This window comes from Chiloscyllium punctatum, chromosome 15 (genome assembly GCF_047496795.1).
Source record: "Chiloscyllium punctatum isolate Juve2018m chromosome 15, sChiPun1.3, whole genome shotgun sequence".
Lineage (NCBI taxonomy): Eukaryota > Metazoa > Chordata > Chondrichthyes > Orectolobiformes > Hemiscylliidae > Chiloscyllium > Chiloscyllium punctatum.
Window position 1 is genome coordinate 63,032,795 of NC_092753.1, and position 25,519 is coordinate 63,058,313.

The 25,519-nt window shown below is 40.0% G+C and overlaps 1 protein-coding gene across 1 annotated transcript in view; it reads left to right on the forward strand.

Annotated features, from left to right (window-relative positions):
• The window catches only part of LOC140486319 (syntaxin-binding protein 5-like), a 549,610-nt gene that overhangs the window by 508,109 nt on the left and 15,982 nt on the right, over nucleotides 1–25,519 (forward strand). Inside the window, exons 26-30 of the mRNA XM_072585292.1 lie at nucleotides 2,122–2,358; nucleotides 3,132–3,492; nucleotides 4,805–4,970; nucleotides 13,069–13,180; nucleotides 15,730–15,950. Coding sequence (XP_072441393.1) covers nucleotides 2,122–2,358; nucleotides 3,132–3,492; nucleotides 4,805–4,970; nucleotides 13,069–13,180; nucleotides 15,730–15,950 — 1,097 coding nt within the window. The remainder of the gene's footprint in view (nucleotides 1–2,121; nucleotides 2,359–3,131; nucleotides 3,493–4,804; nucleotides 4,971–13,068; nucleotides 13,181–15,729; nucleotides 15,951–25,519) is intronic.

The window sequence follows — 25,519 nt, forward strand, 5'->3', positions numbered from 1 at the left end:
TTCCAAGATAATACCACTACAAATCAGACTCCACTTGCTACCGATCTGCACACTTTTTCTCATACAGTAAAATATGTTTGTTTCCTTTCACTTTAAACCTCAAGTGTTGTCTTGATGAAGTGTTTACAAAACGCTTTTTTTCCAGGCATATCCAGGATTTGTCAATAGACCTGTTTTCCTGGTTTAAAAATGAAATGCACGTTACAAACATTTAACCTCAGCATTTCCCATATACATTATTAATGTTCCAGATGTTGTTGTAGCAGGGCTTCTAATGGCATATGCCAATAATTAGACTTGTCCGTGAATATTTAAGCTTTTAATACTTTTGCACTGCTCTTTTCTGGATTCAGACTCAGATAATATCTTAATAGAAGCAGTGAGGAATCTGAAACTGAACTAACAGAAATTATCTGCATCTCTCTAGTAATAACTTTCATTTGTATACTGCCCTTATCATAGTAAATTGTCATTTCTCAAATTTCAAATTAGTGATTAAAGAAATGAGATCCACTTATGTTATGGTTAATATACTGCACCAGAGAAATTGATTAGCAGTACTTAATTTATTATATCTTTAAAAGGCATATTTATACTTGTAATAATGCTTCACATTCTGCAGTAAATTTAGTTTGCCCTAAAATATAGCAACTTTGTGGCATTTAATGAATACACAAAAATCAGCATTTTGCTCTTTGTAATAGCGGAACAGTGCAGCTGAGGCAGAAACCTCTAACCATGAATGGGGTCCTTTGAGCTGGAGCATTTATGTATCCATAAGAGCAATTGCCACAATGTCAACATTATGTTGAAAGAAACCTCTAGGCCAATGAGATTGTCAGAGATTGAAATATGCCAAAACTTTCTAACTCATCTAGACTCGAAACCAGAAAAGAGCTGTGATACATTTCTATCCTGATGCTGCAAAACAATAGATTATTCCTTCTCCAGATAACTCAGGTTACTTTTCCCCCTCAGTATCTTCTCAGCTTCAAATTTTAATTCTTTTAAAAACTTATGCTTAAGTCACTGTTTGCCAGACAACAGGATATAAAATACTGCCCCATAACTTTTGTCAAGTGAGCTAATAGAAGTGTGGAAAAGTAGTCTGGTGGCCATATTGCCTTGAGTTCCCCAATGCAATTGAAGCCTTTGGCTGCAGTTAGCCACTCTACCCTATGGCAAAGTTGGGATTTTCTTGATGACTCAGCATTTCCTTGATGGCAATCCTTATTACAAACCATTCTCTGAAATAAAATGTTTGATTGAGACCAAACTCAGGTCTCTGTGAACAGACAAATAGTGCCTAAATTCAAACCACTCAAGATTTCCAATCCAGTCAGCATTCATCCATAATGCAGTGTAGTGCTAATGATCTTATAAAATTATTTTCAACCATTGCTTGATTAATTTACTGTCAATTGGAAAGCAAAGCAGAATGCTAGTACAACAAGATAAAAAGGACATTTTAGGATTCCTTTTGAAGCACTGAGTTTTAACGAGGGACCCATTAATATTTTTTATAAAACCACAAGATGAGTCTTGTGGCATTAAATTTATCTATCTACTTTCCCTTATTTTTGCTGGTATTACATCCCCATCTGGCAGTTTTACTTGGAAGAAGTGAAGAGAGTGCAATTTCTTGATTTCTTCATAATGCTATCACAATTAGTTCAGACATACGCTTAGCAGAATAAAGCAAATTCTGAACACTTCATGGGTATACATAGAGTCTCTCCTTAGTGGTCAGCTGAATATTGATAAAACAGTTTAAGCTGTACAGCTCTTTGAAAATTTGCTTTTTAATGTTGAAATTTGGATGTGTCTGAGGAATATATTCTACACCCAGATCATCTCTAATTTTATTGAATAATGGAACAGGCTGGAGGGAACTTACTCCTGCTCATTTCTTATGTTCTTAATTGATCGGATAACAATGAATTCTAGTACGTAACTAACAAACAATTCAGGAACCTGAGTTATATGCTCATCATTCTGGAGTTATATGCTCATCAAACCCTACATCAGTTAATAATGTTATCATGTAGAAGTATCGTAGAAGCTATTTTTTCAATTATTCCTAAATCTCAGATGATTTTATTGTTCACTGATTTTATGCAGAAAGTAAAGAAAATTCTTTTAACCGGTCCCGAAGTTCCAGTGTCTCCAGCATAGACAAAGAATCAAAGGAGGCTATAACTGCTCTGTATTTTATGGAGTCCTTCAGCCGAAAGATGGACTCGACCCTTTCACCTTGTCTATGGGTTGGTACCAGTTTGGGTACAGTGCTTGTCATCTCCTTGAATTTACCTCCAGAGGAACAAAGATATTCGGAACCACTTATGGTCTCTCCCAGTGGTAAGATTTTCTTTGTACTACTTATCCAATTTCCCATTATGGTAAAATGCATTTTGGGCAAGTTCAATATATCCTGCTATACAATGACAAAACGTAACTTGAATTTAGTATTGTTAACATGGTCATTGTAGACTGAGTGACTTCTCACCTATTGTAGAGGTGGATGTAAAGTAAGCATGCATTTCCACCTGCTCAACTGTAGCAGAATTTCCCCGATACTGGCACTAAGCCTTCGAATATTAAAATGGAGAAATCAATCTCTTGGTGGAATTGTGCCAATCTGTAAAGAATAGTGCATGCAGAAAAAGAGTCTCAGAGGCCTACAGCAATGCAAATAGATTTACTGGAGGGCTACAATTATTATTTCAATATATATGTATCGCTCAGTTACATATATACAGCTTTCAAGGAAAGAAAAAACCTGCAACTGGAAGTAGCTTATGTTTGGACCAGGATACACACACACAATTTAATGCTTTCAGCCACTGGTTCCTTGCATTGAGAGGAACTGAATTTGGCAACATCTTTGTGAAGGATAAACCCACATCTTTTACACAAGCAACGTTAGAATTTATACAATCTATGGCCTTGTCCAATTTCTATTTGATATACATGTAACAATAGAACATTTATTTGAAATTAGGTGTGACAAGGGTATTATTGGATATGAAAGTTAATATGTTCATATTGTTGTAATACTGAAGTAATGAATTTCACTAGTGATAATGGAGTTCCTATACAGTACATATAGGTTTAATTTATCTCTTTTTCAGGAACCGTGTTAATGTTGAAAGGAGCTCTACTAACATTTTCCTTCTTGGACTCTCTGGGTGGTCTAATACACCCTCCGTACGAAGTGTGGAGGGATCCAAACAATGAAGATAAAGATGATAAAGGACGGAAAAGGAAACTTGTGACATTTTCACCATCTTCCTCTCAGGAGATGGGGGATCACCAGTATGTAGTGCTCTGCTCAGAGAAACAGGCTAAAGTCTATTCCCTCCCTTCTCAAAGCTGTCTCTACGTACACAATATTACTGAAACATCTTTTGTATTACGAGCAGATGTCGTAACTTTGTGCAACAGCATCTGCCTGGCCTGCTTCTGTGCTAATGGACATATTATGACTCTAAGGTAACTTTTATGTATTATAACTTTTATGTATTGTACACTTGATTCCCCACTGTAGTTTTTTAATTTCTCCCATTTAATATTGTAAAAACTTAAATTTATGAAACCTTTTCATAAAAACCTGTATTATATATTTTCAAGTAATTACTCCCATTTTTCTCATTCTTTTAAATCTCTTGAAACTACAAATGAGATGTGTAAGAACTCATGGACAATGGTTCAAGACATCCATTATATATTTTTTCTCAAAACATTCAGTGGCACGGTGGCACAGTGGTTAGCACTGCTGCCTCACAGCCCCAGAGATCTGGATTCAAATTCCTGCCTCAGGCGACTGACAGTGTGGAGTTTGCACGTTCTCCCTGTGACTGCGTAGGTTTCCTCCCACAGTCCAAAGATATGCAGGTCAGGTGAATTGGCCATGCTAAATTGCTTGTAGTGTTAGGTAAGGGGTATGGTATGGTGTGGACTTATTGGGCTGAAGGGCCTGTTTCCACACTATAATCTAATCTCTCTCTAATGCCAATAGCAATTTGCCAATCACACTCTTCAATTCCTACCTTAAATCTTTTACACAATCTTTGCTACCCCTGTTTCTGGCAATTCCTAATCTCTGTTTAACTTTTCCTGAGTAGCGTAATTGACATAATTAATTTAATGGTATGAGGAACTAAGTGATCCGGTAGACCACTAATCTAAGCTGCTGCAATTTGGAGCTCCAACCATGCATCCCAAGATAATTTTTAAAATCAGATAATAATGCTACCACCAATTTAATGAGATTATGTATCATGAATTATGTTTTTGCTCAGTTACAACTCCTTATTAAATCTGAAGCCAAGTTGTACAATACAGGTATTTGTATCTGAGTGGAAATTACTTTGCCTTTGATTTAGTCTTTTAATACATTATTCACTGTAACCTCATATCTAAATGGCATTCACTTAATTCTTTACTAAAAGTATTACAATCAGTAGCTTCTGCTGTTATGGAACATTTCTACTGCCATCTCTTTCTAAGTGCTTTATCTTCCTTATTACATTTTCCTCCCTTTTCGTACGACCATTCATTTCCATATTTTCCTCTTTTCCATTTATTAGCAGCAAAATAAATGTAATTGGTGAATGGTCATTATAAAATTTTACCAAATATATTAAGAATGAGATTATCTTTAGTTTACCTTAAATTATATTGAGTTCGTGAAAAATAATTAAAACCATCTAATTCTTGAAAGTTTATCGGCCCTTATAAAATGGAGGTGTTCTTTGATGTTCTACAACACATGTTCTCAGCATTTTTTACATTTAAACCATAGCTTGCCAAGTCTTCGCCCTTTGTTGGATGTAAACTATTTGCCTTTAACTGATATGAGAATAGCACGAACTTTCTGTTTTACAAATGGTGGACAAGCTCTGTATCTAAGCTCCCCCACTGAAATCCAGCGAATTACCTACAGCCAAGATATGTGTGAAAACCTTCAGGTATGGCTGCTATTCCATTTGGGGATTCTTGCCAGAAGTTGCAAATTCTAATTTAGTATTTCATAATTTATGAACTGAGTGAGCTAAAGTAACATGGTGAATTTTTATGGAAAAAAGGACATCACCATTCGTTGGAATATATTCATTAGTATGCATGAATATTGTACTGAATTTTGAATATTTCCAGAACATGATAGATAGTATAATTTATGTTGTTAAGTAGTTGGTAAGAATTTTATATTAACTGAAATTCAATGATTTAGTGCAAAATGTGCTCAACGATTTACTCTTATATCACAGTCAAATAAACAGCCATAAAATAACTTTCTTCTGATCAGAAAGATATCAGAAAGAAACTGATTCTTCTGTAGAGCAGGGTGGGGCAAAGTCCAGGTGAGCAATAATAATAGGTGACTCAGTGGACAAAGGCACAGACAGGAATTTCTGTGGCTGTGAATCAGACTCTAGGAATAGTATGTTGCCTCCCTGGTGCTAGGGTCCTGGATGTCTTTGAGTGGCACAGAACAACCTGAAACAGGAGGGAAAACAGACAGAAGTTATTGTCCACGATGGTACAAATGACATAGATAGGAAGAAAAAAAGAGGTCCTGTGAAGACAATTTAGGGAGTTAGGTCGGGAGCTAAACAGCAAGACTACCAGGAGTAGTCTCAGGAGTACTTTCTGTGCCATAGCTAGTGAGGCTAGGAACAGAGAGAGAATACAGTTGAACAAGTGACCACAGAGCTGGAGTAGGAGGGATGGCTTTAGATATATGGATCATTAAGATATCTTCAGTAGAAGCTGGGACCTGTACAAGAAGGACAGGTTGCACATGAACTGGAGGGGCACCAACATCCTGGATGGGAAATTTGCTAGAGCTGTTCAGGAAGGTTTAAACTAGTGTGGCAGAGGAGTGGCAACCAGAACAACAGGCCAGTAAGTGCAGCAACTGGAGACAAAAGTGAGACTGAGATGTGTATAGCGCAGAGTAAGAACAGGTAGAGGGAAATCATGGGGCTCAGAGGGACTCGAGGTTTAAAGTGCATTTATTTCAATGCAAGAAGAATAACAGGTAAGGGAAATGAACTAATAGCATGGATTACTGCATGAAATTGTGATGATATTACCATTATGAAGACATGGTTGAAGGAGGGACAGAACAGGCAGCTCAACAATCCAAGATGTCGCTGTTTCAGATATGACAAAAAGGGAAACAAAAGAGTTGGGAGAGTTGCATCGCTGATTAGGGATCACATCGCAACTATGCTGAGGAAGGACCTATCAGAGAGATTTTGCAGTGAGGCACTCTGGATGGAGTTCAGGAATAGGACGGATGAAATCACAATGTTAGACGTTTTCTATAAACTTCCCAACAACCCACAGGTAACAAAGGAGCAGATATATAGTCAGATACTGGAAAGGTGTGAATAAAGCAGGGTAATTGTGGTGGGTAACTTCAACTTTCCTGTTATTGACTGGGTCTCCCTCAAAGCCAACAGCTCAGGTGGAGAGCAATTTGTTAGATGTGTTCAAGGGGCTTTTTGAGACAATATGTTGAAAATCCAACAAGAGAGGATGCCATACAAGCATTAGTATTAGGAAATGAGCCAAGACAGGTGAGTGTTGTTTCAGCTGAGGAGCATTTTGGGCTTAGTGACCATAACTCCATAAGATTTCAAGTAGTCATGGACAAGGACAAGAATGGCCCTCGGGTGAGAGTGCTTAATTGGACAAGGGCCAATTACACTCAAGTTAGACAGAGACTGGAGATTTTGATTGGGAGTAGTTATTTGAGGGCACATCTACATCTGGCATGTGGGAGACCTTTGCATCAGTATTCACTGAGGAGAGGGTCATGACGGACATTGAGGTTAGGGATAGATGCTTGATTACTCTCGGTCAAGTTGGCATAAGGAGGGAGGAAGTGTTGGGTATTCTAAAAGGCTTTAAGGTGGACAAGTCGCCAGGTCCAGATGGGATCTACCACAGGTTACTGAGGGAAGGGAGATAGGAAATAGCTGGAGCCTTAGAAGATATCTTTGCAGCATCCTTGAACACGGGTGAGGTTCTGGACGACTGGAGAATTGTCCCCTTGTTTAAGAAAGGTGCAAGGATATCCAGGTAATTATAGACTGGTAAGCCTGACATCAGTGGGAGGGACGCTGCTGGAGAAGATACTGAGGAATTGGATCTATTCCCATTTGGAAGAAAATGGGCTGATCAGTTAGGCAGACAGGTTTTGTGCAGGGAAGGTCATGTCTTGCCAATTAAATAGTATTCTTTGAGGAAGTGACAAAGTTGATTTATGAGGGAAGGGCTATGGATGTCATATACATGGATTCAGTAAGGCATTTGATAAGGTTCCCCATGTTAAGCTGATGGAGAAAGTGAAGTCACATGGGGACCAGGGTGAACTCGCTAGATGGATAAAAAAGCTAGCTGAGCAAGAGGAGACAGAGAGTAGTAATAGAAGGGTGTTTCTCAAAATGGAGAATCCGTGCTGGGACCACTGTTGTTTGTGATATACATAAATGATTTGGAGGAAGGTATAGGTGGTCTGATTAGCAAGTTTGCAGATGACACTGAGATTGGTGGAGTAGCAGATAGTGAAGGGGACTGTCAGAATATACAGCAGAATATAGATAGATTGGAGAGTTGGGCAGATGGAATTCAATCCAGGCAAATGCGAAGTGATGCATTTTGGAAAATCTGATTCAAGAGTAAACTTTACAGTAAATGGAAAAGTCCTGGGTAAAGTTTGATGTACAGAGAGATCTGGGTGTTCAGGTCCATTGTTCCCTGAAGGTGGCAACGCAGGTGAATAGCGTGGTCAAGAAGACATAGGCATGCTTTCCTTCATTGGATGGGGTATTGATTACAGGAGATGGCAGGTTATGTTACAATTGTATAAGACTTTGGTTTGGCCACATTTGGAATACTGCCTACAGTTCTGATCACCACATTAGCAGAAGGACGTGGATGCTTTGGAGAGGGTGCAGAGGAGGTTCACCAGGATATTGCCTGGTACGGAGGGTTCTAACTGAGGAGAAGTTGAGTAGTTTAGGATTATTTTCATTAGAAAAACGGAGGTTGAGAGGGGCACCTGATTGAGGTCTACAAAATCATGAGAGGTATACATGAGGTGGATAGCAAGAAGCTTTTTTCAGAGTGGGAGACTCATTGAAAAGGGGTCACAAGTTCATAGTGAGAGAGGAAAAGTTTAGGGGAGATATGTGCGGAAAGTTCTTCACGCAGAGAGTGGTGGATGCCTGGAACACGTTGCCAGTGGAGGTGATAGAGACAGGCACAATAGCATCATTTAAGATGTATCTAGACAGATACATGAATAGGCAGGGAGCAGAGGGATACAGACCCTTAGAAAATAGGCAACAGGTTTAGATAGAGGATCTGGATCAGTGCAGGCATGAAGGACTGAAGGGCCTGTTCCTGCGCTGTAATTTTCTTTGTTCTTCTTTGTTCTTTTAAAGAGCGGTTGATTAAAGTGCAGGACATGCATGTCCCTACAAACCTGAAGGATAGGAATGGCAGGACTTAGGAACTGTGGATGACAAGAAAATTGAAAGCTTAGTCAAAAGGTTAAAAAAAGCATACAATTGGTCAAGTAACTACAAACTGATAAAGCCCTTGAGGAATATAGAGAAATTGGGAAGAAATTTAAATGCAGAATTAGGAAAGCTGAAAGGAGCCATGAAAGGTCTTTAGCAAACAGGGTCAAGGACAATCTCAGGCTTTTTATGCATATATTAGAAAAAGAGGGTAGCACTCAAGGAAAAAGTTGGGAAGTTATTCGTGGAGCCACAGGAAGTGAGAGAGATCCTTAATGAATACTTTGTATTGGTATTCACCGAGGAGAAGGACATGACTAATGTTGAGATCAGGGATGAGTATGTGAGAATGTCAGTATATTGAAGGAGAAAATTTTGGGTATCCTAAATTGCATTAAGGTAGACAAGTCCAAGGGCCAGATAGAAGTGGGTACTGCAGGTGCTGGAGATTAGAGTCAAGAGATTAGAGTGGTGCTGGAAAAGCACAGCAGGTCAGCATCTGAGGAGCAGGAAAATTGGGAATGATGAAGGGCTTTTGCCAGAAAAGTAAATTATCCTGCTCCTTGGATGCTGCCTAACCTGCTGTGCTTTTCCAGCAACACTCTAATCTTGAAGTCCAAGGGCCAGATGGATTCTATCCCAGGTTACTTCAAGAGGCAAGGGAAGAGGTACCTGGGGCATTAGCATATATCTTCAAATCCTTTTTGACCACAGGTAAGATTCCAGAGGACTGGAGTTTAGCCAATGTTGTTCCCTTGTTTAAGAAATGAAGAAATGTAGGCAGCAAGGTGGCACAGTGGTTAGTGCTGCTGCCTCACAGCGCCAGAGACCTGGGTTCAATTCCCGCCTCAGGCGACTGACTGTGTGGAGTTTGCACATTCTCCCCGTGTCTGCGTGGGTTTCCTCCAGGTGCTCCGGTTTCCTCCCACAGTCCAAAAATGTGCGGGTTAGGTGAATTGCCCATGCTAAATTGCCCGTAGTGTTAGGTGCAAGGGTAAATGTAGGGGAATGGGTCTGGGTGGGTGCACTTCAGCGGGTCGGTGTGGACTTGTTGGGCCGAAGGGCCTGTTTCCACACTGTAAGTAATCTAACCTAAAAAAAAGGATAATCCAGGAAATTATCATCTGGTGAGCCTGATGTCTGTGGTGGGAAAACTCTTGGAAAAGATGCTGAAGGACAAGACATATGATCATTTGGAAGAAACTGGACTAGTTATTTACAGACAACGTGGATTTGTACGGGAAAGTTCATGTCTCACCAATCGGATTGAACTTTTTGAAGAGGCGATGAAAATGTTTGAACTAGCCATTTGGATACAGAACTGGCTCAAAGGTAGAAGTTAGAGGTTGGTGGTGGAGGGTTGTTTTTCAGACTAGAGGCCTGTCACCAGTGGAGTACCACAAGGATCGGTGGTGGGTCCACTATTTTTCATCATTTATATAAATGATTTGGAGGTGACCGTAAGAGATGTGGTTAGTAAATTTGCAGATGAACCAAAAGTGGAGGTGTAGTGGACAGTGAAGAAGGTTACCTCAGATTACAATGGGATCTTGATCAGATAGGCCAAAGGGCTGAGAAGTGGAAGATGGAGTTTAATTTAGATAAATGTGAGGTGCTGCATTTTGGGAAAGCAAATCTTAGCAGAACTTACACACTTAATGGTGAGGTCCTCAGGAGTGTTGCTGAACAAAGAGACCTTGGAGTGCAGGTTCATAGCTCCTTAAAAGGATAGTGAAGAAGGCGTTTGGTATGCTTTCCTTTATTGGTCAGAGTATTGAGTACAGGAGTTGGGAGGTCATGTTGCGGCTGTACAGGACATTGGTTAGGCCACTGTTGGAATATTGCGTGCAATTCTGGTCTCCTTCCTATCGGAAAGATGTTGCGAAACTTGAAAGGATTCAGAAAAGATTTACAAGGATGTTGCCAGGGTTGGAGGATTTGAGCTATGGGGAGAGGCTGAATAGGTTGGGGCTGTTTTCTCTGGAGGCTGAGGGGTGACCTTGTAGCGGTTTACAAAATCATAAGGGGCATGGATAGGATAAATAGACAAAGTCTCTTCCCTGGGGTGTGGAGTCCTGAACTAGAGGGCATAGGTTTAGGCTGAGAGGGGAAAGATATAAAAGAGACGAAAGGGACAACCTTTTCACACAGAGGGTGGTACGTGTATGGAATGAGCTGCCAGAGGAGGCTAGTATGATTGCAACATTTAAAAGGTATCTGAGTGGGTATATGAATAGGAAGGGTTTGGAGGGATATGGGCCGGATGCTGGCAAGTGGAACTAGATTGGATTGAGATATCTAAGCGGCATGGACAAGTTGGACCGAAGGGTCTGTTTCCGTGCTGTACATTTCTATGACTCTATGATTATTGATGAGAGAGGGACTGTGGATGTAGTTTATATGGACTTTAGTAAGGCATTTGATAAAGTCCTACATGGCAGATTGGTACAAAAACTAAACTCACATGGGATTGGGGATAGGCTGGCTAGATGGTACAAAACTGGCTTGGTCATAGAAGACAAAGGGTAGCAATGGAAGGGTGTTTTTCATAATGGAGACCATTAACTAGTGATCCATAGGGATCAGTCTTAGGTCCTCTGTGTGTTGTATATATAAATGATCTGGAGGAAAATGTAGATGGTCTGGTTAGTAATTTTGCAGATGACACGAAGATTGGTGGAGTTGCTGATAGTTCCGACGATTGTGAAAGAATACAACAGGATAAAGATTGATAGATTGGCGACTTGGACACTGAAGTTTCTGTTGGAGTTTAATCCAAACAAATGCGAGTTGATGTAATTTGGAGGATCACATTTAGATGTGAATTATACTGTAAATGGCAGAACCCTTAGGAACATTAACATATGGACAGTTCCCTAAAGTGGCAACACAGGTGGCCAAGGTGATGAATCGAGAGTGTGTTGCTGGAAAAGCACAGCAGGTCAGGCAGTATCTGAGGAGCACGAGAATCAACCTATCAGTCGTAACCCCTTCATCAGGTCTGATGCCCAAAACGTTGATTCTCCTGCTCCTCAGATGCTCCCTGACCCGCTGTTGCTTCCAGCAACATACTGTTGACTCTGATCTCCAGCATCCGCAGTCCTCACTTTCTTCTGGCCAAGGTGATGAAGAAGGCATATGGCATGCTTGCCTTCATCAGCCACGGCATGGAGTACGAGAGTTGGCAAACTATGTTGCAGCTATATAAAACCCTTGTTCAGCCACATTTGGAGTAATGTGTGCAGATTTGGTCACTGCAATACCAAATGGATATGGAAGCTTGGGAAAGAGTGCAGAACAGGTTCACCAGGATGTTGCCTGGTCTCAAGGACATTGACTAGGAGGAAAGGTTAAAAAGTGTAGGATTGTTTTCACTGGAAGGACGGCGGCTGAGAGGAAACCTGTTAAAGGTCTACAAAATTATGAGAGGTATAGATAGGTTGGATAGCTCAGAGGCTTTTTCCCAGGGTTGAAGTTTCAATTACAAGGGGGCAAAGGTTCATTATGAAAGGGGGAAAGTTTAAGGGAGATGTATGAGACAAGTTTTTCACACAGAATGTGGTAGGAACCTGGAACACACTGCCAGAAGAGATGGTGGAAGCAGGCATATTGGTGACATTTAAAAAGCATCTGGATGGTTACATGAATAGGGAAGGAATTTAGGGAAAGAACTGAATAAGGGAAGAAGGTTTGTTTTTTTAGTTTAGTTAGGGCATAATGATTGGCACAGACTTAGAGGGCCAAAGAGTCTGGTTCTGTGCTGTAATTCTCTTTGTTCTTTATATAGGAATGTCAATCAACCTACCTCACAAAACTGAAAGAAAATATCACATTAGTAGTTTGTACTTTGTACCATAAGATAATATACAAAGTAATGTTAAAGTTAACAAAACATTTTTTCAGAACAAATTACATCTAATGCTTTTCCTTGGACATGTTTCTTTTTGATTGCCCTATGTTTAAAAAAAAACTAATCAACTTGGTGGAAAATTCAAGATCAAATTGTTATTTCTGGCTTCGCCCAAATTATGATTGAATGGTTTCAATAGTTAATATCAGCTAGAATGACACTCTGTGCATTGCAGCAGCAGCAGCTCCGGGAATAATTGCTTATTTCGGCTTAAGACCACAACTTGTTGAAAACAAAATGTATCAAATAAAACTCCATGAATTTAAGTATAGTTGTAATATATATCACTCATGTTAATTGAAAGTGGCTTATCTACATCTATTTGTATTGCCTCACTGTTTGTAACCATTTGGTTACTGACCAAATTGAATAGAAGAAAATTAGTTCACTGTATTATAGCAGGTATCTAAGCTCACTGGTAATTGCAGTAAGATTAATTACGGGGCTGCCTCAAGCCTTGCAACCAGAGGCCAAGTAACAATTCTGGTGAATTGTCTCCTTATTGTTGCTACAATTAATTGTCTTAGCTAAATAATTACAACTAGTCAATACCATTTCTCTCAGCTGCCTTTTTTATTCATGAATTTGTGGTTATTGACACTAAATTTCCACTTTTTTCAGGAAATGCTTGGAGATTTGTTTACCCCTATTGAAACTCCAGAAGCACAAAACAGAGGCTTCTTAAAGGGGCTGTTTGGTGGAAGTGGACAAACATTTGACAGAGAAGAGCTCTGTAAGTTGGTCAGGAGGTGCTGTAACATGTCATCACAACATTTCCCAATTGTCATCATTTAAACATTCTTTTACACTGTTTTTGGTCAGACACTTTGGCATTAAAATATTTTATATGATAAGTAAAATAAGGATAGGTTTATTTTCAAATTTATGTTTCATAATATGATGGAAGGGCAAATTTTCTCACTTTTTTTGTACCAATTTGCTTTCCTCCCCTCTTCTCAAATTAAAAGTTTTATTTTTCTTTAATTTGAGAAGAGGGGAGGAAAGCAAATATGTTCCAATATCTATTCAAATTCTAAAGAACACACGTTTGTATGTAGGTGCAGCAAGCAATTATGAAAGCAAATAGCAAGGATGTTGAAGTATAATAAATAAGTCTAACAATAATTGTGCAGAGTTTTAATGAAAACACATGTAGACATTAAGCCTCCATATTTAATAAAAGATATTCTTACTTCAGAAGTAACATGGTGAAGATTTACCAGATGGAACAACACACATCCTTGGAACCAATGATAAGGAATTGAGTAAATTGGGTCGAAGTTCTCTAGACTTTAGAAGAATGAGAATTACTTTCATTGAAATACTTAAAATCATGCATGGGATTGACAGGATAAGTACTGAGATGTTGAGTGAATCATTCATTTTTGTTGGGTTCCTTGCTCACATGCTCAAAGTAACAGACATATAACAACATCGTAACAGGAGTAGGCCATATAGTCTGTTGAGCTTACTCTTTCATTCAATTAGATCATGGCTGACCATCCACGTCAATGCCACTTTCCTGCAATATCCTTGATGTCTTCCATCTCAAAATCCCTTGATGTCAATTGTCTCTAGAAATATAACAAATTATGTCTTGATCTTGCTCAATTACTAAGTTTCCACAGCCATGAAGTAGAGAATTCGGAACATTCACCACACTCTGCATGAAGCAATTCCTCAATCTTAAATGGCGTTCTCATTATCCTGAGACAATGTCCCCTGGTTTTAGGCTCCCAGCCAAGGGAGACATTTCCATACCCTTTCTAATATAGCTTGTAAGAATTTTATAAGTTTCAAATGAAGTTACCCCTCCTTCTTGAATCTCTACGGAATATCTCTACGGACTAGCACATCTGGCACTCCTGGCTGTTCATCTGTCCCCTGGAAAAATGTCCTGCAGCTACTCTGTGATATCACTGTACCTGGAACCAGGGAGGCAATATTCCATCCTGGAGCCACATTTAGGACCACAAACATTCTAGCCGTTCCCCTAACTAATGAATCCCCTGTTAATATTCTTATAATTATTATAAGAATTATAATCTATTCTGTTCTTCCTCTCTTCCCTTATACTGTTGAGTCATAAAAATGGCTCTGACAGCACTCTTCCAAGGAACCATTGTGGAAAATGAAAAAGTGATTAACATGTGGGACACTAGACTGAGGGAGAAACTTCTGCACTACCTACTTTATTCTTTTGGACTGCCTGATGGCTCATCCATCCCTTTTTGCTTGCAAGGTCTTAGCTGTAGTGTGTTCACCTCTCCAGCATGCTATCCACCTAGTTCTCAAGCACATGGCACAGTGCCTCTTGTCACTGCTGGAGCTCAGGTTTCTGCAGTTGATGACAGTTTGTATACATTTGGCGGTCAAAGACACTGGTACCATCCATAACTTCCTACCTGTTAGAGGACACATTTTACTTGACCCAAAAAAACCCAAAGAACTGCAGATATTGGAAAACCAAAACAAGAGTGAAAACTTGCTAGAAAATCTCAGCTCTGGCAGCATTTTTGGAGGGGAAACAGAGTTCGGTTTCAGGTCCAGTAACTCTTTGAAGAAGGCTGTTACTTCTTTGTCAGAGCTCTTAAATTTATATTAAATACTCATTCATTCCACCACCAATCCACAAGGCCTGCAGTATTAGGGTTTACAAAATTCATTATGGTAACTCACTAAATTTCTTTCCACAGCATCTGTAAAACCCATTACCTCCATCACCATGACAAACAAGAGCAGCATTCATTTGAAAACATCAACTCTTGCAAGTTTCTTTCCATGCCACACACACATCCTGACACTGGAATTATAACTTTCATTTTTACCATCACAACGTATGTGATGATTTTCATTCTTTTCCAGATTTATTAATTGAATTTAAGCCAATGTGGTGGGATCTGAATTTGTGTTCCATAGCACTTGCCTTGACCTCTGAATTACTATCTGGTGATATTACCACTAAATTACCAACATCCCCTTTTCTTGCTAGAAATGCTCCATTATCACAAACCCTAGAATCAACCTGCAAATTTGCTTTAGCTACTGTTTCCAACATCAAAATAATTTTAAAAACATATGCAATGTCCATTTAATTGTTTAATCTCTTTGGCATAGCTTCCTAAATGTCCTGCTGATACACACTACAGAAGAAATTAGGAAAATCCTAAAGTCCAGCTATATGTTTTACCACTCTCTGGACAAAATAAATGTAGGCATTTGTTTTTTGGGATATTGAAAACCATCCAGTAAATATATTTTCCTCATATTTCTACTCTTTAGTTGGTGAAGCTTCAGCAGGCAAGGCATCTCGGACTCTTGCCCAGCATATCCCTGGGCCTGGTGGAATTGAGGGAGTTAAGGGTGCAGCATCTGGAGTTGTTGGAGATCTAGCCCGTGCTCGGATTGCTTTGGATGAACGTGGACAGAGACTGGGTGAACTGGAAGACCGAACTGCAGCCATGATGGCAAGTGCAGAGACATTCTCTAAACATGCACATGAGGTAAAAAATTTACTTAAAGAATTTTCACCTTGCAACAAATAGAATAAGTGAAAGGGAGAGGCGGTGACATATCAGGAATGTCATATAGTGGGAATAGGAATCCAGAACCCAGGTTAATGATCTGGAGTCATAGATTCAAATTCACCTGCTACAGACAGTGAAATCTGAATTTTGTCAATCTATAATAACAAAACAACTACCCCAATGGTGACCACATAACTATTGTCAATTGTCATAACAGCCAATCTGGTCATTGATGTCCTTTCTTTAAGAAAGGACATTTGCTGTCCTTAACTGATCTGGCCTACATGTGACTTTGACCACAATAAGAAGATTGATTCTTAACTGTCCCAAGGCATTTAGGGTTCAGCAAAAATGCTGGCCTGGCCACCAATGGCCATATCCCATGAACAAGTTCAAAACATTTGAATTTCTAGGGACTGCGTAAGTAAGATCACATATCAAGATTTCAAGTTCTAAGACAAACAAACTAGAAGGAACTTTGTCTTAATCTTACACTAAAGAGAATTTCTCCCTCTGACTTTGAACACAACTGACAACCTCATACCACAGTTATTATTTTACTCCCTTTAAATGGACCAGTCAGATAGACTCTAATCCCAGAACTATCTTCAACTCTGAGGCTGACACTAGAGGTTCCTTAGCTAGCCCAAAATATGTAAATCTTCCATTCTCCTTTTAAATTCCCACAGATGCATTCTCTTCAATTGGAATGTAAGCTCCCACTTGCATTGTGTAATGAATACGAGAATCATCAGTTTTCTCTGTTTCAGGTACACAACATCTATCTCAATATTCCTGCTATCCCCTATTCCTCTATTTCAGTTTTTTGTAGACTAACTTTGTCTGAGAGGTTCAGTGATGTGTTATGTTAAGAAAACCTCTAAGACAATCCTATAATGACTTTCTAAGGGCTCGTCCCTTCTCAAAGCCATTTCTATGACAACTTGAATCACACCAGACATTATATGCAGGTATAAATGCTAATTAGCTATTTTCCAGACTCCAACTCTATTCTAACTTGAAATTAAACAGACTTTAAATTAACCATTTATAAAGCCTAATATTCCTAAAACTGCCATGTAAGACTTGGAAACGAACAATCTCCTCAGTCAGCACAGCTGCTCTTGCTTTTTTCAATGGATGTGAATATCTTGTACCTTCTCAACAAACCTCTTGACTTACAGTCCTTTCAATTCCACAGCAACCAAGCCACTGAATTGTTCAGCAGACCTTTGGTCAGGTCATATGAACTTCTTCCTCCTTCCATTTTACCTTAAAGAGCTCCAAATCATAACCATCTTATAAACTTTATACTTGTAATAACTGTTGGAAAGCTAGGACAGAAATTTGACCTAATCTTTCATTGTCAGTCTCTGAGCTGAAGCACTGATGTAACTTTCACTTGCTCATGAAATTCAATAGCACATGAGAAAACTCAAATTTGGGTTTTCCTACAACACCTTACTGTGTGACATGTGACCCAAACAGGTTTTCCACTGAGAAGTCATTAATTGATAAATGGGCTTGCTTCCTGCTGGACAGAGAAAATCCTGTATGACGACACAAGACTAGGTCATCCGGTCATTAACTCATGTGGAGAGTCCAAGTCCTAATCCCAAAGTTGTCGTTTAATTCCAGAGGTGCCTCATTCTGACACTGGGGAAAGAATCTGATCCAGGAGGGTGGGATGTTAGTTCTGTGATCCCCAGTTTAAGTGTCCAAAAGATTCCAATCCTCACTATGAGTTTGTCTGGAGATATTGAGGACCTGTAGAGAAAACAGTTCTGATCTCGTTCTCTCTTTCCTTCCCCCTCGCCATATCTCTTCCCCCCCCCCCCCCCCCCACCCACACAAAGACAGTGGGATTTACCTTCGTTCCGAGGCTGTTGTGTCCTCCTGGAAGAAGGGCTTATGCCCGAAACGTCGATTCTCCTGCTCCTTGGATGCTGCCTGACCTGCTGCGCTTTTCCAGCAACACATTTTTCAGCTCTGATCTCCAGCATCTACAGTCCTCAGTTCCTACTGGAATCCCCAGTGTTTGGAAATCCATAGGCCACAATTAAATTTGAAGCTTTTAACTTCTTTAGCATATATAAGTAGCAGTCCCTCACCTGGGAATGGGTTGAATTCCCACCCCACTACTATGTCTCAGTAAAACTTGAAGGCTGACTACTTGGACAAAATGTGTTTGAAATTTTTAAGCTTTAACATCTAAGCCCTCAGCCAAACCTAAACTCACCCAGGTTAACATTACACCAAATGAAAAGTTAGGTTCTTCCAATCCAGTGTGAGTGAATTATTCCATACTGTTACCAATATTTCTCAGCTGTTTCCCAGTAGATGAAGTGGAAGATGGCTTGGGTAACTGCAATGGCTCAGGCTCGGGGAATAGTCCAGAGCTGCACCATGTACAATAGCAGAGAGAGTGCCTCACACCTGATGACCAGCTTTTTACCCACAATCAGAGGGAGCAGTGCTCCCATCTGCCCAGTTTCCACCACATCTTGGTGATACACTGCTCCCAAGTTTTGCACATGTCCCTGGGCCCATCCAAATCATATACCTAGCACCTTCAGATAATCTGACACGGCACTGAAGGATCTAAAGGATTGGTCGGCCCAGCTGCCAAGGTATATGGTGTCACTCTTACCTTGATTTACCTTGCCCCCAAAAGACAATTCAAAATAGTCACAAATGTTCATGAATCTATGCACTGGCAGTGGATCTGAATTGAAAATGCTGATGTCATCCATGTACAGATGAGTCAATAGATAACATGATGAGATGACAAATTTGCACTAAAAATGACAACATCCTATAAAACATCTAGTTGATGCAAATAACTTAGAGTGACAGTGACTCAGATTCACAAAATGGGATTTTTGCTTCAGAAACTCACGGAAGTGAATTTAGCAGTTAGCAATGAAGGAACAACTTTCACTGTGCATCTTTCACATCCAGAAACCTATAGCACACTTGTCAGTGATGTGGTATAATGTGATTCATGTACATCATAATGCAATTGAACACATGACCCCAACATCAGTAAGAGATACCAGTTTAGAATCAGCATTTGAAGAGAAAACTGTATCTGATAAACCATGTGAAGATACAAATAAAGTGTCGACAGACGAAGTCTTGCTTAATGATAAGGACCAATCATCCTCAGTTACAATGCATATTGCAGTCACTCACAGCCAAAGATAGTCCAGACAGTATTCAATGTACAGAAAGCAGAATTGATATAAGCACAAGTTAAAAGCAAAATATATTACTAGTAATCTCCACATCTACTTGATCTCAGCACTTCTGTGACAGAAAAATCAAAGAGACTATTCAACAAATCTGTTGAAGAACACAGATCAGGAAATAAAAAGTGAATATAAAATACATCTACATTATTATTTAGCTTCTTGTACAAAGACACACATGGGATTAATGGAAAAACACAAGCAGAAAAAAATTAACTTTTGTTTAAAAATCTGCAACATTAATGTTCTTGAATAAGATTCCATCTGTAAAATATTTTTTCAGGGAAAGATAGATGATTTGTCATAATTATTACATAATACATAATTACATAATATTATTACATAACATCTCTGATGATCACCTCATTTTTTGGGTGGAGAGGCTTGTGCATACCAATGAACCCGAGAGCTAAACCTTCTGAAATGAAACTCCTGGCGGGGTCACCCATGACAGTAAGATCAAGGGGAAGTTCCAGACAAAGCACAGTCCATGAAGACCTCAGTGGGGGATCAGACAGAGGATGATGGCTGAACTTAAATTAGAGCAACACACTGGTTGTGAGGCAGATAAAGGCTACAACAGCAAAGGGCTGCAAATTGTCTTGGTCTCCATGCCACTTGGTTTTGACCCCTATCTGTCAAAGTCTGTATGGCAGCTGTCTGTGCACCAGCCTCCCCACACACAGGTATCCTCCCAAGAGGTACCAATCCTAGTTACATTCCAGACAAAAGTTATAGTGGCATTTTGGGCAGGATTGTGAAATCTGGAAGCCCTCAGTCACAAACTGACACATTAGGTGGTGGGTGTCAGATTCAGTCGTCTTGCTCCTGGATGCGGCAGATAGAGCATTTTAGCAGCTGTGCCTATGACTGAACTACCTGTTTAGGATCTAAAGCAAAACAAAAATTGCTGGATAAACTCAGAACCAGCAGCATCTGTGGAGAGAAATCAGAGTTAATGTTTCAGATCCAGTGACACTCCAGCAGAATGGAGTTTAAGATCCGCTCTGCTCAGCCCAGTAGGCAACTGGAAAAGGTGCCCTAACAACAGTTTGCCTCAAAACCTCTAACTGAATTACCAAATCCAGAGGGATCACCCACGTGTGATCAGAAGCAAAGAATAATAAACTTTGGAGCCTGGAATGTAAGAACCCAATGGACCCAGCTTACAGAGACTGAACTGAGAGAAGAACTGCGATCATAGCCAGAGAACTGAAGAAATGCCAGATCGACCTAGCTATTCTTTCCGAAACCCGCCTTACAGACAAAGGGCAACTGAAAGAGGTGAAAGGTAATTACATCCTCTTCTGAAAAAGAAAGGCAGCTGATGAACTTATCAGTTACCTCTCTGAACTTCCTGTGGGGATCAACAACCAGCACATGATCATCCATCTGATGCTCAACAACAACTGGAAGACAAGATAATACTTCTTGAAGACTTCAGTGCCAGGGTTGGTCAATGCCACAGCCTTTAGAATGACAACATAGGAAAGGAAGGTATTGGCAACATCAACTCCAGTAGAGTTCTTCTTCTCACAAAATGCACTGTGTACAACCTCACCATCACAAACACTTTCTTCCAGTAGAAAAACAAGTTCAAAGCATTTTGGAGGCACCCACATCAAAACAATGGCACCTCATTAATTATGTTGTTGTTTGCTCCAGGGCTGTTGGGATGTGAATGTCACCAAAGCTATGATTAGCTCAGAAGATTGCTAGACAGATCACCACGTTATCCATTCCACAATGCTCATCAGACTACACAGAAAGAGGAGGGTTCAGAAGAAGGACTCCTGGCCAAGATTTGACATCAAGAGCCTGGATGACAAAGTCACTATGCAACAGGCCTCACTTACTAAACACCTACCTCAGGAATACCCAGAGGACATTGGAGAACACTGGAGTTTGCTTAAATCAACCGTTCTCAGTACCAGCAATAACATCCTCCAGTACAAGTCCAGAAACCATAAGATCAGATTCGGCAAGAATAGCAAATGAAGAAATTGAACAGCTTATCGCCAGGAAAAAGACAGCCTTCTGTGAGGCAGAATGACGTCAACTGCAAGGCCAAAAGAGGGGCCAATGCCAAAGCTAAGGCTGATGTTCAGAAGAGTGTAAGGGAGCTCAAAAACAAATGGTGGACTAATAAGGCCTTGGAAAAATAGCAGCTGGCAGATCCCAGAGACACAAGAGATTTCTTCAGCACCACCAATGCACCATATGGCACAAGCTTCCATGGTCTAAACCTCCTGCACTTTAAAGGCTGACAGAAACTGCTCAAGGGCAACAAGGCAATAAACATCCACTGGAGAAAGTATTTCCAAAATCTCCTCAACCATAGCATCATTGTTAACCTGGAAATCATCAATCCCCAAATCCCCCAGAAATCCAAGCAAGTTTGTTAAAAAGAACTCAATTTTCCTTCAAGTAAAAATGTAATTTTTCAATTAATGACAAAATTGCCCATGAATCCCAGAAAGCTTGTATCCAAGTTCAGAGGATAATAAGCAAATGGGATGTTGGTCTTTATTTCAAAGAAAATGGAGTATTAAAGTCGGGAAGTTTTGCTAAAACTATACAAGGTAATAATCAGACCACAGCTAGAATACCAAAGTTTGGGACCCCTTGCTTAATGATAAGGAGCAAGCATCCTCAGAGACAGTGCATAAAGACTGAAAATACTATAGTTCGAGTACTTTAGATGGGTCAGTCTTTGTCCAATATGTATAGGATGGCTTCCTGACACAGTACGTAGACAAGCCAACAAGAGGCGAGGCCACATTAGATTTGGTATTGGGTAATGAACCTGGTCAGGTGTTAGATTTGGAGGTAGGCGAGCACTTTAGTGATACTGATCACAATTCAGTTATGTTTACTTCAGTGATGGAAAGGGATATGTATATACTAAGGGCAAGAGTTATTGCTAGGGGAAAATTAATTATGATGCGATTAGGCAAGATTTAGGATGCATAGGATGGGGAAGGAAATTGCAGGGGATGGGCACAATTGAAATGTGGAGCTTATTCAAGGAACAGCTTCTGCACGTCCTTGATAAATATGTACCTGCCAGACAGGGAGGAAGTGGTCGAGCGAGGGAGCCGTGGTTTACTAAGTAAGTTGAATCTCTTGTCAAGAGGAAAAAGGCTTATGTTAGGATGAGACATGAAGACTCACCTCAGGCAGTTGAGAGTTACAAGTTAGCCAGGAAAGACCAAAAGAGAGAACTAAGAAGAGCCAGAAGGGGACATGAGAAGTCATTAGAAGATAGGATCAAGGAAAACGCTAAAGCTTTTTATAGGTATATCAGGAATAAAAGCATGACGAGAGAATGATTAAGGCCAATCAAGGATATAGGGGAAGCACTAAATGAATATTTTTCATCACTGGAAAAAGACTATAGTGTCAAGGAGAAAGATGAGTTACAGGCTATTAGACTAGACTGGATTGAGTTTCACAAGGAGTTGGTGTAAGCAATTCTGGAAAGTGTGAAAAAAGATAAGTCCCCTGGGCCAGATGGGTTTTATCCTAGGATTCTCTGGGAAGCCAGGGAGGAGATTGCTGAGCCTTTGGCTTTGATCTTTAAGTCATCATTGTCTACAGGAATAGTGCCAGAAGGCTGGAGGATAGCAAATGTCTTCTTGTTCAAGAAGGGGAGTAGAGACAACCCCAGTAATTATAGACCAGTGAGCCTTACTTCAGTTGTGGGTAAAGTGTTGGAAAAGGTTATAAGAGATAGGATTTATAATCATCTAGAAAGGAATAAGTTGATTCAGGATAGTCAACACGGTTTTATGAAAGGTAGTTCATGTCTCACAAATATTATTGAGTTCTTTAAGAAGGTGACCAAACAGGTGGATGAGGGTAAAGCAGTTGATGTGGTGTATATGGATTTCTGTAATACGTTTGATAAGGTTCCCCATAGTATTGCACAAAATATAGAGGCATGGGATTGAGGTTGGTTTAGTGGTTTGGATCAGAAATTGGCTAGCTGAAAGAAGACAGAGGCTGGTTTTTGATGGGAAATGTTCATCCTGGAGTTCAGTTGCTGATGATGTATCCCAAGGATCTGTTTTGGGTCCACTGTTGCTTGTCATTTTTATTAATGACCTAGATGAGGGCAAGAAGGATGGGTTAGTAAATTTGCAATGACACTAAGGTTAGTGGAGTTGGGATAGTGCTGAAAGATGTTGCAGGTTACAGAGGGACACAGATAAGCTGCAGAGCTGGGCTGAGAGGTGGTAAATGGAGTTTAATATGGAAACGTGTGAGGTGATTCACTTTGGAAGGAGCAACAGGAATAAAGGGTGCTGGGCTAATGGTAAGGTTCTTGATAGTGTAGATGAGCAGAGAGATTGTGGTGTCCATGGACACAGATCCCTGGAAGTTGCCACCCAGGTTGATAGGGTTGTTAAGAAGGCATACAGTGAGTTAGCTTTTATTGGTAGAGGGATTGAGTTTTGGAGCTACGAGGTCATGCTGCAGCTGTAAAAAAAACTCTGGTGCAGCCGCACTTGGAGTATTGCGTATAATTCTAGGCACTGCGTTATAGGAACGATGTGGAAGCTTTGGAAAGGATTCAGAGGAGATTTACTAGGATGTTGCCTGGTATGGAGGGGAGGTCTTATGAGAAAAGACTGAGGGACTTGAGTCTGGTTTCGTTAGAGAGAAGAACGTTGAGAGGTGACTTAATTGAGACATATAAGATCATCAGAGGGTTAGGTAGGATGGACAGTGAGAGCCTTTTTCCTTGGATGGTGATGGCTAGCACGAGAGGACACAGCCTTAAAATGAGGAGTGATAGATATAGGGCAGATGTCAGAGATAGTGTCTTTACTCAGAGAGTGGTAGGGGTATCGAATGCACTGCCTACAACAGTAGTAGACTCGCCAACTTTAAGGGGGCTTAAATGGTCATTGGATAACATATGGATGAAAATGGAATAGTGTAGGATAGATAAGCTTCAGATTGGTTCCACAGGTCGGCACGACATCGAGGTCGAAGGGCCTGTACTGCGCTGTGATGTTCTATATGCAGACACCCTCAATCAATGATATTCCAGACCTTAAGATAAGGAAAGGTGTCTTTCCACTGGAGACAGACCTCAAAACGTTCATTAGGTTGATACCAGATATTTTATGAGGAGATGTTGAGTAGAATGTGCCTGTACTCATTGCTATGTAGAAGAGTCAGAGTCAACCTTTTTGAAATATACAAGATTTTTACGGGACTTAACAGGTTAGATGCAGAAAGGTTGTTTCCCTTTGTGAAGTGTCTAGGACCAGAGGGCATAATCTGAGAATAAGGGATTGCAAAGATATGAGGAGGTATTTCATTTCTTAAGAGGGTTGTGCATCTGTGGAATTCTCACCAGCCCTCTGTGGCAAAGGCCGGTTCATTCATGACAAAGATTGACAAGCTGATTTTTAATTTGTAAGGGAATCAAAAGTGTTGGGGAAACAGCAGGAAAGTGGATTTGAGAGTTATTAGGTCTGCCAAGATTTCATTGAATAACAGAGCAGACACAATGGGCCGAATGGCTGACTTCTATTCCATGTCTTTTGGTCTTACTATGACAAATCATATGTAACATCTGTAAAATGTTGCTGAAACAAATTTTTCATTATATCATTCAATGTTTTCCCTTAAATGAATTATCCAGTATTTTTAATGAAACAGTGTAGCTAACAGCAAAAATAGCACTAAAAATGAATCCCAATACTCAGTTAAGCATCCTTGTATTTAAAGGAATAGGTTGTACAGTAAAACAGGCAGATGTTGAAGCAGCATCATTAAACTGATCGAACAGCTAGCTAATTATGTATGTAGTATATGTTGAATATTCTCAAAAGTAACAAGTCTCACTAATACCCTTTTTGTCAATATCAAATGGTATAATTAGAATTGAGCACATTAGCTATGCTGCATATTAACAGTTGCTGTCAGCATGAAAGAAAATAACTGGGAAAACTTAAAATGCAACCAATACAAAAATCTAAATGAAGGCAGCGCCATATTCCTGCATGAGGAAGAGGCACTGATTAAATAGCACATTCCAATCCTGGATATCCTACCTTAAATTATTGTCCTTTCCTTTACACTTGGGGAGTTTCTATTTCCTCAACCAAAGTGGAGGAAAATGAGGTGGCCCTCCATAACGTCCAACCCTGAGTATTGTTCCAATACTTCTGGAAATCGTCAGCAAGTTCAGCATACCTGCAGCAGCTGGAAGTGTGTTACACTAATCAGATGGAAGTGATGTCACAAGGGAACCTGCCTTATTTCCTTAGGTCTGCA